Here is a 20,210-nt window from a genome sequence, read left to right as displayed (position 1 = left end):
CCACCACCAAAACCACCACAACTGTCAGATCTTCACCCACCTCTATACATACATCCAGCACCACAACTCCACCCACCATCACACCCTCACCCTCCAGCTCACATTCACTCACTGCCACCAAATCTCCATCAATAACTGCTCAAGGCATTACATCCACACCTCCACCTACATTCACCTCTCCTCCTGGTTCCACCTCCATCACTCTTCCTCCATCACGCTCTCATCCTCTTCTCTCTATGATGTTGGTCTCCTCTGTTGGATCATCCTGTGTTGTGGTTCCACTGGTGTTACTGGTTCTGCTGGTGAGACGATGTGCTCACAGGAAACCTGAAGGTGAGACTCAGACTTCCTGATTGTTCGTGTTTGAGATTCTTCAGTAGAATAAAGGTCACATACACTATTATTATAGTTACAACTTTCCTAAATGCAACCTGTTTTTAGATATTTAATTTGTATTATTTTTAATTTTGCATCATTTCAGCAGATCAAGAAGAAGCTGGAGAAGATGACATCATCACTTATGTCATGTACAGTTACATCCAATTATCAGATCCTCAACAACAGCCAATCAGAAAAAGCAAAGGTAGTACTGTGTTTCCATCAAAAGGGTTGAGGTTGACATTTAAAATTTTAAATATAATTGCAAAACTATTTGACGTGTTTCAAATGGCTGCTGAGTTGTTAGATTTGTTTCTAAAACAACTTTTTTGCAACTTTACAATTAAGGAACACTGCAAAGTAGGGGTGAGGATGTTTCAGAAATAGGGCGTTAGTAAGGAATTTTCTCTTTGATTTCTTTGTTGTAACACTAATTTATTGCTTCTTGGCAATAAATCTTATAGTGTTGGAAAGTCTGTTTCTTCTCTTAAATGGCACAAGATTTGTAAGGAAAATTTGTGAGTTGAGCAGCAGAGTCAAGTATGTAGATTGTATGTGTTTGTGTTGTTCATGATGGCATGACTAGCACTCACAAGCTGATTCCACAAGTGTTCAGTGAGGTTGAGGTCAGGACTGCAGGAAGATCATTCCATCTTCTCAGAAAGTTGTGCCTGTGAAAGTTCTTGAGAAGATAATTTTTTTTGGCTTAGTGTGAAGCCAATTAAGTCACAGATTGAACAGTCCATAGACCTTTAGCTGTGTTTTCAGCCTCTCAGACATTTGAACCATTTTTAAACTTGCATGTAAAACCACAGCAGCTACTTCCTGTTGATGACCCCAGTTAGTGTGAACCAGGTTAAGGTTTAGACGTCTCACCACAAGATCTAATGCTAGCGTTCAATTCATGAGAACCCTTTTGCTTTGTGCTTTGTGGTATAGTGTGTGCATTTGTATTATTAGAATATAGCAGCCTTGTGGTCATCCACACTTGTTTTTCACAGAATGAGCCGTCAGTTATTTCTGGTCATTATGAGTTTCACAGCAGAGGTGTTAACATAGGAAAGCTGAAAAATGCTGCCGATTATAAAAATCGCTTAATCACCTAATCTTGTCAATTACTTTGCAGCTGTTGAGTAATAATATAACAGTGGTAGCTTCAGTAATTTTATATGCTTAATATTACAGAGACTGATACAACTGTGGTCTACCCAGCAGTGGGCTCTGACGACGTCAGTAATGGACAAACAACCATCAGAACAAGAAAGCTCAGGTACAGCTGGGCTGTTCACCCTGTTTACCGTCATTATGCTAGGCTAAGCTAAGAAAAGTTTAAATAAAGTAATCCATGAGAACCAAAAGTGCAGGCTGCAGATTGCTCTAAACATATAATGATTTTTCTACTCTTGGGTTTGTATGATATCATCGATACCTAATATGGTCTCAGTGACATATGCTCCAGCCACCTGTTATTTCAACCTTTTATTAGTGATTGGCAGCAAGGTAGAAAGCATGGTAGAAAGTTGCCTTAAAGGGAGAGCTAATACAAATTGTTTTAGACAGGATGAACTAAGGGGCTCCAACAAAGCTCAGTGTAAGCTAATGAAATATTACCCTGAACTGTGAATCATGCAGAGGTACTCTAGTCAAGTCCAAGAATAAAAATAAAGAGCTGGAAATGAACACAGAACACAAATCTTCACAATCGGATTCAACAAAAATAAACTTGTACAGTGAAAACACAAATTATAGTGCATGAACTTCAACAGCGTAGTGTTGCTTCAAATACAGGAAATGGTGCAACATATAATTGTGACTCTCCTTATAACCCTGCAGGTACATCAGGCAGGCAGCTGAAGTTGACGTGCAATAGAATAACACCGACAATAGTGCAGGGTCTATTTTTGATTGAACCTGCAAGAAACACTAGATTTTTTTTTATTTGTTTCTCTAAAACTGCACAAAACAGTTCACCTACAAAGTAAAACCTCTGAGCTTGAGAGAAAAAAACAGAGCACTGTTTCTGTACCCAGAGAGCAAAATGTTACTAGTCTTCAGTAGGATACGGTCCATAAATGTTTCACTAGGACTTTGAGATAAATTGAAACATATTAGCAAGATGTCTGACAGTCCAGTTGACTACAACTGAATAACTACAGAACATCTGTCATTACTGCTGGTTATCAGTAGACCATCCAGGTATATATTGTGCTAGATGTATCTATACTTACTCTTGCTATAGTGAGAACACACGTATGCACTCAGTATTACATCATGAACAACCCACATCTCCCTCTGCATGAGTCTGTGAGGGTGCTGAGCAGCTCTTTCAGTCAAAGACTGAACCTCACTGACAAAGTAAAACAGGAATGAAGATCGACACAAACAACCATCAGAAACAGCAGCATAAATGAAGTAAGACATGAAACACTGAGAGGTGAGGCAGAGAAACTACAGACGGAACACAGAGGGAACTAATGACAAACAAAAAGTAAGAACTGAAGCTGAGAGAAAGAAACACTAAACCACACTAGAATAAATCATGTGATCAAAGTTAAAGGTCAGCACAGATCTGTGGGCTCCAGGTTTGAAGAAGCAGTTTAAAGTGTGAGCAGTGTGGACGCTCTGATTTGTATCTAAACTGGTTCCTAGTAAAGTCTGAACTGGGACTGTGTGTGATGCAGAAAGGTTGGAGGTCTTGACTGAACTACAAAGCTTGTAATCATGTTTCCTGTTGTTTGAACTGTGTGTGTTTGTGTTCAGACTTTAAACCAGAGTCAGACGTCGTCTACTCTTCACTGAAGTAGTCCACCAGTCCAACCACTGACATCCAGCTGCTGGTCTCTAACTGGTCCCCCCAGCACCTCAGACCAGAGGACATCCACATGTTACAGATTTTATGTCTTTTTATCACTGAATTAGACTGATGCTGCAGAACTACTTAATGGAAATCAGTTACTTAATTTATTGGCATGCAGATGTTTTATGTCTTCAGTAACTTACAACAAATATCCTGTTGTTGTTCCTTCCCCTTGGAAACATTTATATAGTCTCACTCAGTAATATAAGATTAAAACACAGACTTGAGTGTTGTAGTGTCTGATAAACTACAAATTCATGAATTCAGACTGGACTTCCTTCTGAATCACATTCCTGAATGAGCAGAGAGCTCAGTCCTGTTAAACTTTCAATGAATCTTAAAGCCTCTCTGAGGTCAAAGTCATCATAGGTCAAAGGTCAAAGTCATCATCCAGTTCTCTAATTTGGAGAAGCAAAACTGTTTTGGGTAAAAAAGTCCCACAGCTCATGGTCACAGGTTGGGTTGGGCAACCAGTTTTGCTTTGCCTCTTTTGTTCTAATGCAACATAAAATGATACAGACAGAGTATAACTGAGGTTTACTGAAAAACTAATCAGTTCCAGAAGGCAGATTTGGAAAAATAACTTTAAATCTTATCTCTGAGTTCAATAATATCAAACTTTTCATTCTAGTTAGTTCAACCCACTCTGTTGTATTACTGTGTATTTTCCTCTTGAGTTAACTACATATATGAATGCCTGCTGATAACTTAATGGATGTTCAACCATGTATGATCATAGTTCACTAAGTCATGAAGCAGGAATTATAGATTTTATTCTAAGCTGTGAACTTTTTTTATTCTAACTGTGAACAAACAACAATGGCAGCCACTTCACAAACGCATGGCACAACATAGAAGAGCCACCTCCACAGGACAAAACTCGCCTGTCCATCTGCATCTAAAGGACAAAGGACACTCTTTCGAGGATGCCAATGTTCACATTTTGGACAGAGAGGACAGATGGTTTGAAAGAGGAGTGAAAGAAGCCATTTATGTCTACTGTGAGCGACCATCTTTGATCAGAGGCGGGGGTTTACGACACCAACTCTCTGCCATCTATAATCCAGTTTTGAAATTCCTCCCCAGACGCCTTAACACCCACTCACATCCTGGGCCATCTGACATCAGGACATCACATGGTAGGGTGGGGCCAGGTTTCACAATGAGCTCACCCGAAACCCTGGCTGATTGTGAGCTACACCCGTTTTCTCACCTTGGCTCATATGATTAGGTAGAGGTTCAATAGGGGGTTCATTGTCCCTCTTTGGGGGGAAACTCCCACTGGATTTAAATCTGGGACTTTCCACCATTTGACCTTAGAACTGAAGAAGCTTCTCAGATGAGAGGTGAAACATCTTCAAGCAACTTAAAAAAGTCCAGACACTTTTTTTTTCTAAGCTCCTTAGACTACGATGACCTGGATGACTGAGAACCTTCACATACATAAACAAAATAGACTTAAGTAAACCAAAGGAACTTTGGAGTCTACATATCTGTCTCACCACATCTTAGTGGTTAATGCAGTTGTTCCAGTAAACAGAAACAAACACTTCCTCTCTGCTGAACTGCAGACACTGTATTTATTGAAGAGGCACAGCATCACTTTAGTGAGTCCTGCTCGCCTTATGACCAAAGAATGAATCCAGATGATCACAAAAATGGAATCAAATATCTATGAGGATGTATTATTGGAGGCTGAGATGAGTTATCAGACATTGTTGATCTTTTGGAAAAAATTCACAAAAATATTCAAATATGTGCTCCTCCTCCAAAAGCAGTTTTTATTTTATTTTCTTCTCTCTCTAAAAAAGTGTGTGTGTAAGAAAGGTTTCCTGTGTGAGGTACTATATGTAAACTATGTAAAAATCCAACAGGTGGCAGCAGAGGAGCTTCAGTTTGACCAAGGTAGGATGTCATTCTAGAAGATGCTGGGGAAAAAAGTGGTGGGGTTACTGTACCAGTGTGAGGGGCGGAGGAAGGTTGCTTTCAACTCAGAGGTGTGAAACTGAGATTTTTTTCTAATCCCGTTTAAAAAAGAAAACAAAAAAAGCCATTACAATCATCTAAGATGGATGACACAAACACACATGTCAGTTGTGATAATTTAAATGATTTACCTAAAGCAGTGATGCCCTGTAATTACTCTTTTTTATTAATATTCATTACCATAACTTGTGACACACAGGAAAAAAAAAAACAGGCTTGAAGAAAAGCTTTGTCTAATCTCCATGCGCCAGCTTCAATTATCTTCTCAGCTTTATATAGAGTATATATACTGATGTCTTGAATATAATATAAAATAATTTCCAAATCCAAATTGGTGAACAATAAATGAATGACAATAAAGCTTTTATCCAGTGTATTATAATCAGTCAAATCCAACCAAATGACTCTTATTAAATATGTTTCTGCCATAAATCCAGATTGTTCCTCATTAATTTAATATAATTTAATATATAATTTAATATACGTCAGTCCTAATGTTAACCTAATGCAGAACCATTTCTACGTTTCCATTGGAGGACTCCGGTCCAGCCCACCATCTCTATCTCTCTCTCTAACTCATAAGTGTGGCGTTACAGACCTGCTCTCTCACTCAGGGACTTTCAGCTTTATCTGAACCTCAGAGTTCATCTCATATAGTCTCTTCTGAATCTCAGATTCTGATTTTAAAACAGAAACAGAAATGTCTGTTGGAACTGCGTCACTCTGCTACAATTTTCTGTTTTTCAGCGTCGTTGTGTTTGTCTCTGCAGGTGAGATTTACTGTGAGAAAGTGAAGGTTATATATTAATAATAATGTGTGTGAAAGTGACACAAGGTTAGACAGAGTCTGTGTGGATTTAACATCTGTAATCCAGCTGTGACAGAGAAGTGTAATGTGTGGATGGGCTCAAACTGTGCTCATGAATATTTTGTACTTGTAAAGTTGTGAACTGAGTTTTGTAACCTGGTAAACCAAAATATCTGAAAATGTTATGCTTGTACATCTGTAGACTAGAATTTGCATGTTTGTAAAAACAAACAAACAATTGTTTCCACAAGTTACAAATATTTTTTTTGTTAAGGTCTGGTTAGACATACAAAGCAAAAATCTACACTGTGTTCCAAATTATTATGCAAATTATATTTTTCTGTGATTTTCCTAAAAAGTCGATTCAGTCAGCAGAATTTTTGAGTCATCAACCATTCGAGTATAATTTAAATGTTACTGAACAAACCGCACAATGAAAACAGTGTTTTTCAAAAATAAAAAACCTTAGTATGCACTGCTCCAAATTAATAAGCACAGAGTTTTAAAACATTTTATAGGTTGTAGAGAATTGAAAATGGTCATTTGTTTAATTTGCAGTATTAATAGATCAATTTTTGCTGAAATCAAAAGCTATTTCCATCAAAAAACACCTTAACAGGTCAAGTTACATATTAACATAGCACCCCTTATTTGATAGCAGTTTCACATTTCTTGGATGTTCCATGGATGCAACATTCAAGTTTCCACTTGAATGTTTAATTATGTGGGGTACAGAAAAAAAAATTATAGACTATATTTTGTCAGGTTCCTGTTTCTGTTGACCCAGGGTTTTAAGTTTTAGTTTATTTGGATGTTGTTTATGTTTAAGTTCGTTAGATTAGCAATTAGCAATTAGACTCCTTGTGTTTTCTGTCCCTGTATTCCTGGTTATTCAAGTCACGTTTCATGTTTTGTTTTGTCTGCATTTGGGTCCACCTTTCACTCTACACACAGTCAGCCCCGCTGATTGTGACATATTTATACAAAACGTGTATTACTACATTTGAATCACATGTGTTCTTGAAGAAAATGTATCTAAATCTTCAACTAAGAGACTCACAGTGTCTTATAATGAGAGGCTGCTTTCTCTCACACATTATGTTCACTTATTATCAGCACATGTTGTTGTTCTGTGGAAGCTAACATCTTGTAGTTTCTGACACTTTGCATGTTTAGCATGAGGCTAAAATTCCCCCTCAGTGGGTCACTTGTGACCTGCTGGATGTTCAGAGGTTCATTAAATCCAACATGACTAAAAACTCAAATGTCAAAGGAAATAAACAAAATATTTAAAGTCAATCATTCTGATCATAGTTGTACTTTGACCTTTAACCTCTCTGCTCTGTGTTGTTTCCTCTTTCAGAGCAGAAAAACATCACAGCTGAGTCTGGACAGAATGTCACTCTGACATGTCGAGCTCCAAACAACAACATCACAGCTGTACATTGGAGCAGAACTGACCTGAGAGATAAGTATATTCTTTTGTACCAGGATGGTCACTTGGTTACAGACGACCAGCATCCGTCTTTTAAGAACCGGGTGGATCTGCAAGACAGACAGATGAAGGATGGAGACGTGTCTTTGATTCTGAAGGATGTGACGATTAATGATGCTGCAAGATACAAGTGTCATGTCCTTGTGAATGGAACAGACTCATGGAAACTCGTCAGCATCATCAACCTGAGGGTTTCCCCAGGTGAGTGAGTGATGGTCCTACAGTCCAACGAGCATATTTAACTCTTTGAAGGATAATTTTAACCATATTTATACAATATTAATATAATAATAAAATCACTTTAGTACATGAGGATGCAAATATTTTAATCTAAATTCTAATGTCAATGAACTTACTTATCATGACTCTGTCATGTAGCACACCTGCAATACAGGAGAAATTTCTGTTGTTTAAATGATTTAATTTGCATCAGCAACTTACAAGTTTCAGCACTGGACCTCTCTAAGAAATCAGCCATCTGTCTGCACACAAAAGATGAGCCTGTGTAACTACAGGGCTCCAACAAACAATAGCCAAACATTATATTGATGTTTTCAAGTTTGTTTCGCTCTCTCTCTCTCTCTCTCTCTCTCTCGTTCTCTTCAGAAACCATGAACACTGAAGAAAACACAAAGTTTACAACGTAAATGTCTTTCATCTTATTAAAGTCTAACATGTTATTGCCCATAAACAGTGTTGAGCTAGCAGTACAGGAAAATGTTCAGGTGCTGAACATACAGCATCTGTAGCTCTGTATTCATGCTAGTTCTGACCCACAGTGCCATAGTTGTGCTCTCAACTAAACTCTGGTCATGTGACCATTACAAACTCTACCTCAAACAAACTTTACAGCACTTTAAACCTTTAACAAACCCTTATTTCTTAATCACATTTTTAGACAGGTTTTTAATCTGTTGTGGGAACTGCTGGCTTGTGTGTGGCTGGGTGCTGTGTGAGGAGTTTTTCATGCGCATGCTCACGTGCGTGTGAGCATGCGCATGAAAAACGCGGTGACCGAAAAGAATGTCACGGATAGAGGCGGCGACCGGGATCAGCGTTCTAATGGGCTACAGCCCATGCAGTGTGTTTTGAAATGTGCAGTACCGGTATTAAAGCCTCATGTCTTCAGTACTCCTGGGTGTCTCGGCTGATTTCTGTCTGCCTCACTACTCCACAAAAGTGATGGGAGTTGACCCCGAAGGAGGACAAAACTTCGGCCCTGGAGGAAGCATTTCCCCTTGCGTCTCCCGACCACGGTCAGGGGACCGACAGCGAGGAATGGTTAACAAATCAATGCTACATTTTTTTGTCTCAGGGACAGTTACCCCCTGGATTGGGCCAGATGCTGCTGCAGTCACACACACCAGTGTGACAGGAGTGTGAGAGAGATTAAAGAGAAAGAGACAACAGAACATGTTCAACTATGAAAACTCGACTTTAAAACATTTAAATAGCTGCTGGATGTTCAGAGGTTCATTAAATTCAATCCAACATGACTAAAAACTGAAATGTCAAAGGAAATAAACAAAAATATTTAAAGTCAATCATTCTGATCATAATTGTACTTTGACCTGTAACCTCTCTGCTCTGTGTTGTTTCCTCTTTCAGAGCAGAAAAACATCACAGCTGAGTCTGGACAGGACGTCACTCTGACATGTCGAGCTCCAAACAACAACATCAAATTTGTACATTGGAGCAAAGCTTACTTGACATCAGGCTACGTCTACTTGTACCAGGAAGGGCAATTTGTTCCACAAGGTCAGCATCCATCTTTTAAGAACCGGGTGGATCTGCAGGACAGACAGATGAAGGATGGAGACGTGTCTTTGATTCTGAACAATGTGACGATTAATGACACTGGAACATATGAGTGTCGTGTGTTCATGGAAGAAACACGCTCTCGGGAGCTCATAATAATCATCTACCTGACTGTTGTTGTTCCTCCAGGTGAGTGAGTAGAGTTGAGTGTGTGTGTGTGTGTGATCAGAGGTGAAGCTGCTTCCTGGTTGTTGATGTTTGTTTCTAAAGATGTTGTTGATGAGACTTTGTAGAAAGCAGCTGGTCTGAGTGATGTGATCAGAGTGCAGTAGATAATGTCTGACAGCAGTTTGAAGAGCAAACGGATTCTGTTCTGTTCTTCACTCATCACCTACCTGACAGCTGACACCTCACACCTGTTTCTCACCTGCAGGTCAGACAGGAGGAGACACGGAGAATGGAGGGAAGAAGGAAGAAGGGAAGAACAATGAGGGAAAGAAGGAAGAAGGGAAGAAGCATGAAGTGAAAAAGGAAGAAGGGAAGAAGGAAGAAGGGAAGAACAATGAGGGAAAGAAGGAAGAAGGGAAGAAGCATGAAGTGAAAAAGGAAGAAGGGAAGAAGGATGAGGGGAAGAAGCATGAAGTAAAAAATGAAGAAGGGAAGAAGGAAGAAGGGAAGAACAATGAGGGAAATAAGGAAGAAGGGATGAAGCATGAAGTGAAAAAGGAAGAAGTAAAGAAGGATGAAAGGAAGAAACCTGAAGTTAAAACAGAAAATGGCAGGAAGGGTGAAGGGGAGAAGGATGAATCTATTGTACTGCAAGCTTTACCTGTTCTTCTTGTTGCTGCTGTTAGTGTTTTTTTTCTCATCTAAAAAAACATCAAAAGAAAACCCCAAAAAACAACAGAAGCAGAGTCAAAAAAGATAAAAGGTTCTGTTCATCTGGTCTCATCCAAGTGACTTCTTCAGTCTCAGCTGACTGCAGGTTTCCCCAACATGGAAAAAAGAGCTTTGTTATCCAACCCTGGACCATCACCAAGTTATTAGTTCAGGTATGTGGATGACACCTGGGTGAAAGTCAAATCTCAGGCTGTACCACTGATCACATGAACTTTGTGGACCAACACATCAAATTCACCAGGGAGGATATGAAATGTCTCAGAGGGGTCAGGGGTCAAGAGCTGAACTCTGAGTCTCCTGCTGCTGATCCAAACTTTGTGTTGACACCAAAAGTGAAGAACATGCTGATCATCATCTTTAAACCTCACAGCAGAACTGTGGGTCAAATGATCTGAAGACACACAGAAATGAACTTTCCTGTGCTGCCTGCCAGTGACTCTGAACTACAGTCTTCAGGATGTTCATGAACACAAAGCAAAACTGTTACAAACATGTATGAATTAGTGCTGTCAGCGTTAATCTCTTTAAAATGACGTTAATGCCATAACAGCATTAACGCAGCAAATCTCTGTTAGTGAGTTACCACCGGTCACCTGCACAGTGACAACGCTTTATGTAGCTAACTGCATTAACGAGCTAACCACGCTAACGAGCTAACTGCGCTAATGTGTTGATGCTGTGCAGCCCCACGCACGGGGTGATCCACGATAACTTGCTAATGGAGATTTGCCTGATGGCTTATGGTTCAGCTACAACTAAATGATTGACACTGGGGGTTTTATTGAGAATTTAATTATTTTTTTGTGAAATTAAAATTTGATTCCAAAGAGACAAAGAAGTTTGGGTGATTCAAGTCTTTTGCACAGTACTGTGTGATTTTTCATAATATAACAACAAACATCACATGTGGTCAAAGTGTCTCCAGATCACAAACTTGCCTCAACTCTTCCAAACCATCCCAGCAGTTTATCAGTTACCGCGACAACAGGAAAAAGTAAAGCACCTAAATTTGCCCAGAGACCTTAATTAAGGTTCCAAGCATCCGCAAAGATAAAGATCATATAAACAAAACATTCCAGCAGCTATAATCGACGTCCTCAGATCTGATACATTAATTGTCCAGGAAACTAATGTTTTTATAGCTTGGATCTTTTTTTTTTTTTTTTAAATAACTATTCAGTTATTTCTTAGTGTTTATGGGTCTTTATTTTCTTATTCCTGATGTGAGTTCCTGTCATGGTACTTTATGCCCTTAGTTCTGTGCTCCCATTCAAGAGTCCTTTAGGTTTATGTGTGCATTTTGGGTTTGTGAGTTAATTGACTTAAGTTGTTTGATTTTCTGTTAGTGCTGCATTGAGTTCTGCTTATCTGGTTTCCTGGAAGAGTTTCCTGTTGTTTAAGAGTCTTTGTTTCTGACCTGCAGTGGTTTTGTACTTTGAGAGTTCAGCTCTAAAGCTGCTCTTGAGTTAATTTTTTTTCTCCCGAATCTTGCATTTAGGCTCCATCTCCTACCTAACAAACAATAATTCTCAACAGGCAGCTTTTTTTTGCCATTTTTTTAATGGGAAACGTGTTGTTTACGAACTGTTTTGATAACCATCTGCATGCATTCAGAGTTGTACATACCAAGGAGAGATGTATAGTGAAGATGTCAGATCTAACATTTTATAAACCTTTTAATATTCAAAGATCATCCTTTTCAGATGAGACATTGTACATTGTTCCTTCATTCACAATGTTTTGAAGACAAAATAAATGTCGTTTCTCAGAATGCCCTGATTTAATGGCCGGCCATTAATGGTCCCAATCACTTTGTGTCTGCTACCATTAATGGAGGTGCCATTTGAGCGCATTGACATCAACATTTCTTCAATCAATGATGTTCCAGCTTCATCAAGAGCTTTTATATAAAGCAGAAAACTATTTTTCCAGGCAAAATGGGAGCATGCACAGTCTCTCAGGGGATGGACATTTGAAGGGATGACAAGATAACGAGAGGGAAGCTGCAAAAAGACATGCAAGACTGCATCTCTGCTGCTCCATTCAAAATTGGATGGGTACCATCTCTTCTAACAAGACCAGATTTGTCCCAGAAAGGTTCCCAATTTTCTATAAAGCCCACATCTTTTTTGGAGGACTAAATAAACATCTCAAACACTGAGAAGGAAAGTGCAGCAGGGACAGGTATAGAGGCCATCTTACTAATCAGTCGGCTACGAGCTAAACTATGCTAGCAGATCCCTGAAGACACAGTGAGTGAATGCAATTAGTGAGTGAATCAAAAGAGAATGTACGTGGCATAGAGCATGTGAAGATTAGACTAGGAAATAAGACATTATCTCAAAGTTTTAACTAAAGTGGCAAAGCATATGACCTACACAAAAACACCACTGTGTGTTGTAAGAGATACAGAAAGTGATACTCTACCACAGAGAGAGCAATCACGAAGTGTCAGCACCACCCCAACCATACCAAGCCAAAATGTATTGGTAAAGCATTAAGAGTTGTGCCCAGCTCGTGAAAAACAACTCCACACCATAATCCCCCGTCCACAAAATTTTAGACTTGGCACAATGCAGTAAGTCAAGTACTGCTCTCCTGGAAACTATAAAACTCAGCCTTTTCCCTCAGATTAGAAGCGCGGCTCGTTACTTCAGAGAGCACATCTTTGCTGTTTACTGCCGAAGTGCTTTACGTCACTGCATCCAATGCTTTCTATCTGACATGGTGATCTAAGGCTTTTAATGCAGCTGCTCAGCCATTTCTCAACCTAGAACAATGGGTTTTATTTTATTTTCCTCTTCTCTCTTAAAAAGTGTGTGTAAGAAAGGTTTCCTGTGTGAGAGGTACTATATGTAAGCTATGTAAAGATCCAACAGGTGGCAGCAGAGGATCCTCAGTTTCACCACCAAGATCGAACGTCATTCCAGATGATTAGGGCTGCTGGGTAGACAACGTTATACAGTGACAGGGTTGCTGGTCCGGTGGGATGGGTGGAGGCTGGTTGCCTTCCTTAGATTTTATAGGACTGCAAGATGCAGCTGGCTCCGTTATATTTCAGACCTGAAATGCAGACTTACAGAAAGTGTCCTTAAAGCGCTCAAAACATCTTTCATTATAGCAGGACAGCACTGATCCCTCAGGGCTCACTCACTGCAACATGTTCACAGTCTGATCACAGGTTTCTGTTCCACTCAGAGGTGAGAAACAGAGATTTTATCTAAACTGGAATTTTTAAAAAGCCATTACAATCATCTAACATGGATTATACAAAGGCACATGTCAGGTGTGATCATTTGATTTACCTAATGCAGGGATGTCATGAAATTATGCTTTTTTTTGATATTCTCTACTATGTTTGTGACACAAAAGGAAAAAAAACGGCTTGAAGACAATGGTAAATGGACTAGTTCTTAAATAGCCCTTTTCTGCTTTGAGCACTCAAAATGTTTTGTCTAAAAAGCTTTGTCTAATCTACTTGCACCAACTTAAGTTATCATCTCAGCTTTTCTATAAAGAGCTGATTATTCTTAAAATAATAGAAAATGATTTCTGAATCCAAAGTGCTGAACAACCTTGAATGACACTAAAGCTTTTAACCAGTGTATATTTCTTATAATCAGTGATGTCCAAAACCAAATGACTGTTATTAAATATGTTTCAGCCACAAAACCAGATAATTCCTTATTCATTTAAGAATATAAGAGTCCTTTTGACCTCTTAGGTACAAATATTTTGGCATCATTATTTACAGACTGGCTGCTCTCCAGTTTTCTTAATGTCTGCATTTGCATTGGAGGACACTGGTCCAGCCCACCACTGTCTGGTCCTCCCTCTCTCTGACTCTTAAGTGTGGAGTTACAGACCTGTTCTCTCACTCAGGGACTTTCAGCTTCATCTGAACCTTAAAGCTCATCTCATATCGTCTCATCTGAAGCTCCGATTTGATTTGAAGCCCTGATTTTAATACAGAAACACAGACATGTCTGCTGGAACTGCGTCACTCTGCTCCACTTTGCTGTTTTTCAGAGTCCTCGTGTTCGTCTCTGCAGGTGAGATTAACTGTTAGAACGTGTTTATCTCTGAGGTAAATAACTGAAGAGTATCAGCCTGTTTACATGGTAATACACTTTGCATGTTTAGCATGAGGCTAAAATTCCCCCTCAGTGGGTCACTGGTGACCTGGTGGATGTTCAGAGGTTCATTAAATCCAACATGACTAAAAACTCAAATGTCAAAGGAAATAAACAAAATATTTAAAGTTAATCATTCTGATCATAATTGTACTTTGACCTTTAACCTCTCTGCTCTGTGTTGTTTCCTTTTTCAGAGCAGAAAATCATCACAGCTCAGTCTGGACAGAACGTCACTCTGATATGTCGAGCTCCAAACAACAACATCACAGCTGTGCACTGGAGCAGAACTGACCTGACAGATAAATATGTGCTTTTGTATCAGGATGGTCAGTTTGATCCAGAAGATCAGCATCCATCTTTTAAGAACCGGGTGGATCTGCAGGACAGACAGATGAAGGATGGAGACGTGTCTTTGATTCTGAAGGATGTGAACACTGCTGATAGTGGAACATACGAGTGCCGTGTTTTCATTGAAGAAACTCGCTCATGGAAGAACAGCATCATCCTACACCTGATTGTTCCTCCAGGTGAGTGAGTAGAGTTGAGTGTGTGTGTGATCAGAGGTGAAGCTGCTTCCTGGTTGTTGATGTGTGTTTGTTGTATGGATGAGCTGGTGGATGTCAGAGGTAGACAGATGTTTCTCCAGCTGTTGTCTTTGTGGCTGGTAGTCTAGAGTTGTAGAGCAGCATTGTTAAAAGATTAAAACTAATGACACAAATTTTAAAAAGAGACTTTTGAAAAAATGTAATTACATTTTATATAATGGTTTATGCATAAAAATAGAATTAGACTAAAGGTCTATTGCTTTATTATCTATTCAGATTGTGTATCATGTTTTTTAAAAGTAACTAAGTTACTAATTACTTTTGAAAATAAGTCGTCAGTAAAGTTGTGTGATTACTTTTTGGAGAAGTAATCAGTAATTAATTACTAATTACACACAAACCTTTAACCTCTCTGCTCTGTGTTGTTTCGTCTTTTAGACCCAAAGATCATCACAGCTGAGTCTGGACAGGACGTCACTCTGACATGTCGAGCTCCAAACAACAACATTGTGAAGTGGAGCAAAGCTGACCTGGTGCCACAATATGTGATTTTGTACCAGGATGGTCACTTTATTTCAGCCAATCAGCATCCATCTTTTAAGAACCGTGTGGATCTGCAGGACAGACAGATGAAGGATGGAGACGTGTCTTTGATTCTGAAGGATGTGAACACTGCTGATAGTGGAACATACGAGTGTCGTGTTGTTAGTGGAACAAAGCACAGGAGCAGAGACATCAGTACAGAACCAATCAGCATCATCCACCTTCATGTTGTTCCTCCAGGTGAGTGAGTAGAGTTGAGTGTGTGTGTGATCAGAGGTGAAGCTGCTTCCTGGTTGTTGATGTTTGATTGTTGTATGGATGAGCTGGTGGATGTCAGAGGTAGACAGATGTTTCTCCAGCTGTTGTCTTTGTGGCTGGTAGTCTAGAGTTGTAGAGCAGCATTGTTTGGTTAGAGCAGAAACAAAGACATTTATGAATCCGTCTCTTCTTCTCTTGCTCTCTAACTCGTCTGTAAACATGTGTGGGGAAACTCAATGTTAAAGCCTACAGCTGGAGGGGGAGGGGAGGGGTGAAGCTGGTGGTTGTGAGTCTGTGAAAGTGAATCCTGCCGCTGCCATAGCTGGTGAAAACGTACTTAGTGCAGACACAAAACGTCCATCAGCTTCAAAGTGTGTTAGAAAAATGTCCACATGGTGACTGATGGATGAGAGAGGTCCCGTTGTTGTTGTTGTGCACAAATCATTGAACAACACAATTGTGACTATTAAATTTTGTTATCTTTGACATTTTTCATAGATTCAACCAAAAAAAGAGGAACTGTGTTTTAGTGACAGGCTGCTAGCATTAAAGTGTCTAAAGATTCTTGATCCTTTGAGTTTGGAGTATTTTTATATTTGAAACAAATTCCTCTGTCAGCTACAAGGACTGAAACTGAGTGAAAAAGCAGCCAGTATCCAAAGAGAAGCTTCAGAAAGCTTCTGCTGTTTCTTAAGATTTTAATTTGAAAAGAAAAAAGTGTTGTGATTTGATTCCAAGGAGACAAAGAAGTTAGTGGTGGCTCAAGACTTTTGCACAGTATTGTGTAATTTTTCATAAAAACAGGCATCACATGTGGTCAAAATGTCTGCAAAGCAAAAACCCCCCTCAGTACTTCCAAACCATCCCAACAGTTTATCAGTTACCACGACAACAGGAAGAAGAAAATTACTTAATCAAGGTTCCACACATCCGGAAAGACAAACATCATATAAACAAAACATTCCTACATCCTCAGACCTCATGCATTAAGTGTTCCAGGAAACTCCAGTTTTTGTAGCGTGGATCATGTTTCTTTTTTTGTTTGTTAATTCTTTCTTGACATTTTGCTTTCAGTTATTTCTTAGTGTTTATATGTCTTTATTTTCTTATTCCTGATGTGAGTTCCTGTCATGGTATTTTAAGATCTTAGTTGTGCGCTTCCATTCAAGAGTTCTTTAGGTTTATGTGTGTTTTTTGGGTTCATGACTTAAATTTCATTTTGAGATGTTTGGTTTTCTGTTTGAGCTGCATTGCCTTCTGCTTATCTGGTTTCCTGGAAGAGTTTCCTGTTGTTTAAGATTCTTTGACCTGCAGTAGTTTTGTACTTTGAGATTTCAGCTTTAAAGCTGCTCTTGGGTTTATGTTTTTTCTCCTGAATCTTGCATTTAGACTCCATCTCCTACCTACCAAACAATCTTTGATGAAAACTTGACTGAATTAGTGAGACTTGAAATAAAACTGGAAATCGCTGACCAGAAGAAGATTTTCTTTCTCGTCCCTCCTCTGAGGTCAGAGCCTGGGAGATGTTTAAAACCCTCTGGTTTTCTGCATCCCCCATCCCCTTACTTTAGTGTTCCCGGTCGAAATTGACTGGTCCTTGTTAACTGCTCTTAAGTTATCACAAAGAACATTTCTCACCATTTTATTCAACTTTCTTTAGCTGTGTCTCAAAGCAGTGTTTAACATGAATAAATAGACATTAAATAACTGCAGTGAAAATACAAACAGGCACTGAAAATGAATTACAAAATGAACATTTAATGTAAAAAATAAATTGAAAACCAAAGACCAAACTCAACATGAAGCCTAGTGTGTATGTGTGAGTGTGCTTGTGTGTGTTTGTCTCTGTGTGTGTCTGTGTGTGGGCATGTGTATGTTTGTGTGTGCATGTGTATTCATGCACATGACTGGTATGTGATACTCAGGTGAGGTGGGCCTTGCAAACATATTTGCAGCGTCTTAGGCTTGTTTTGTTGTCTCTAGGGGCACAGAGCTCACAGCGCTTCCTTTTCAGCCAATTAAATTTGTGCTTGATGCAAAAAGTTAAAAGATTAAAACTAATGAAACAAATTTTAAAAAGAGACTTTCGAAAAAATGCAATTACATTTTATATAATGGATTATGCATAAAAATAGAATTGGACTAAAGGTCTATTGCTTTATTATCTATTCAGATTGTGGATCATGTTTTTTAAAAGTAACTAAGTTACTAATTACTTTTGAAAATAAGTCGTCTGTAAAGTTATGTGATTACTTTTTGGAGAAGTAATCAGTAATTAATTACTAATTACACACAAACCTTTAACCTCTCTGCTCTGTGTTGTTTCCTCTTTTAGACCCAAAGATCATCACAGCTGAGTCTGGACAGGACGTCACTCTGACATGTCGAGCTCCAAACAGCAACATTGTGAAGTGGAGCAGAGCTGACCTGGTGCCACAATATGTGATTTTGTACCAGGATGGTCACTTTATTTCAGCCAATCAGCATCCATCTTTTAAGAACCGTGTGGATCTGCAGGACAGACAGATGAAGGATGGAGACGTGTCTTTGATTCTGAAGGATGTGAACACTGCTGATAGTGGAACATACGAGTGTCGTGTTTTCATTGAAGAAACTCGCTCATGGAAGAACAGCATCATCATCTACCTTCATGTTGTTCCTCCAGGTGAGTGAGTAGAGTTGAGTGTGTGTGTGATCAGAGGTGAAGCTGCTTCCTGGTTGTTGATGTTTGATTGTTGTATGGATGAGCTGGTGGATGTCAGAGGTAGACAGATGTTTCTCCAGCTGGTGAAGCTGCTTCCTGGTTGTTGATGTTTGTTTGTAAAGATGTTGTTGATGAGACTTTGTAGAAAGCAGCTGGTCTGAGTGATGTGATCAGAGTGCAGTAGATAATGTCTGACAGCAGTTTGAAGAGGAAATGGATTCTGTTCTGTTCTTCACTCATCACCTACCTGACAACTGACACCTCACACCTGTTTCTCACCTGCAGGTCAGACAGGAGGACAAGAGAAGGATGAAGACAACAAAGATGGAGGGAAGACGAATGGAGTAAAGAAGGAGGATTTACCTGTTGTATTGATGTGCTTCTTGTTGCTGCTGTTATTGCTTTCTTGATCTACAGAAAATATAGAAAAGGCTCAGTATTCTGTTGGACATCAGCCCGTTTCAGACGTCTCAGGGCTTTGTACAGATAACTGTGAGACTCCTGCTGCTATTTCAATCCGTTAGTGTTAACTTTCAGTTTCAGGTAAAACCTTTTAATAACCATTATCCGATGGCCTGGCACCCTGTCCTGCTGTATGAAACCTCACACTCAGTGACAGCTGGGATCAGCTCCAGCCATGTCAAACTAGAAGGAAGGAAATTTACTTGTTCACAAATAGTTGGTTTAGAAAGAAGATCCAGCTTTTACAAAAACATCCAGATAATCCTCACAGAGTTGTTTATGAAAGCATGTGTAAGTGAGCAGATTAATAACTTATTACTTGTTTGATTGAGCTTTAGAAAGTGATTATTACAATTTATTTATTGTTTCATTGTTTGTTTACATTTATGATAGATGGTTATTAGGAAGCAGAGGTGTGGACTCGAGTCACATGACTTGGACTCGAGTCAGACTCGAGTCATTAATTTTATGACTTTAGACTTGACTTGAAAAAATGTTCTAAGACTTGTGACTTGACTTGGACTTTTACACCAATGACTTGGGACTTGAATTGGACTTGAACCGGTTTACTTGAAAAGACTTGATATTTTACCCCAAATATAAAATTTAACATGCATATTATATAGAGATTGAAAATGTGACGTCATTCACGGGTAGAACCGCAAAGGATTCTGGGAACTCGTGGCAAGCGGTACTAGCGCACGCAGGCTTTCAATTACAATCAGTCACACAGCGATAAAACGAAACACAAAAATGTCAAGAAGCTGTTGTATTATTAACTGCAATAGCCGGTCGCATGACAGCCACGGGAAGCCGACGGGTAAAGAGATCGGTTGTTATCGGATTACATCGTTGAAGAGAAATTGTTCGAGCCATGTTTCCGAAGTAACAAAGAGGCGACTGGATTGCAGCCATTCAAAGACCAAATATAACGTCCCAGAACACTCCAGCTCACAGGTTAGTCTGCTCCAAGCATTTACACACAGGTCAGTCTGCTGTTGTAGTTAATGCGTCATTTTCTTAACATAATTGGTGATATAGGTTACAAGCAAGTCTGGCGCTGAACAGAAATTGTCGCGCTATGCTCCTTTGTTTATTGTGCATAAATAGTGAATTGTCCTGACACAATATTGCGTTTCGCTTCTGTTATTATGGTACATTGACAAAAACATATACTTTTACTCACAGGATAAAACAGGTGTTTTGTATCACTAATTGCCCAGTGCGATTACAGCATACAGTATTATTGTCACTGCTACATTTCTGTGATGCTACCAGAAATTATTTCCACTGCTAATTAATTATCATTGAGCTCAAAGGTTATATTAATAAACGGTTAACGAATGTGTATTTATGACGACGATTTGTGAGACTGGTAAA

General features: G+C 39.2%; 1 protein-coding gene and 1 long non-coding RNA gene across 4 annotated transcripts; both read left to right on the top strand.

Annotated features, from left to right (window-relative positions):
• Window positions 1-482: 482 nt before the first annotated feature.
• LOC120720340 lies at window positions 483-4,142 on the top strand. The gene is made up of 3 exons (XR_005692897.1): window positions 483-583; window positions 1,564-1,648; window positions 3,139-4,142. It is a non-coding gene; the product is annotated as an uncharacterized LOC120720340 (long non-coding RNA).
• A 1,700-nt stretch (window positions 4,143-5,842) lies between these two features.
• LOC120720335 (immunoglobulin superfamily member 1-like) lies at window positions 5,843-19,055 on the top strand. 3 transcript variants are annotated; one of them, XM_040009974.1, is made up of 7 exons: window positions 5,847-5,991; window positions 7,393-7,725; window positions 9,133-9,471; window positions 14,513-14,845; window positions 15,302-15,646; window positions 18,000-18,329; window positions 18,654-19,055. In XM_040009974.1, exons 1-7 carry the CDS (start codon window positions 5,922-5,924, stop codon window positions 18,776-18,778), a joined length of 1,875 nt encoding a protein of 624 aa, XP_039865908.1. In that variant the 5' UTR covers window positions 5,847-5,921; the 3' UTR covers window positions 18,779-19,055. The 3 variants fall into 3 exon arrangements, with proteins under 3 accessions (XP_039865910.1, XP_039865908.1, XP_039865909.1); XM_040009976.1 differs by lacking the exon at window positions 14,513-14,845 and having other exon boundaries at window positions 5,843-5,991; XM_040009975.1 differs by lacking the exon at window positions 18,000-18,329 and having other exon boundaries at window positions 5,850-5,991.
• The last annotated feature ends 1,155 nt before the right edge of the window (window positions 19,056-20,210 follow it).

Source organism: Simochromis diagramma, unplaced genomic scaffold (assembly GCF_900408965.1).
Source record: "Simochromis diagramma unplaced genomic scaffold, fSimDia1.1 OVJJ01000578.1, whole genome shotgun sequence".
Lineage (NCBI taxonomy): Eukaryota > Metazoa > Chordata > Actinopteri > Cichliformes > Cichlidae > Simochromis > Simochromis diagramma.
This window is presented reverse-complemented; position numbering and strand designations above follow the sequence as displayed.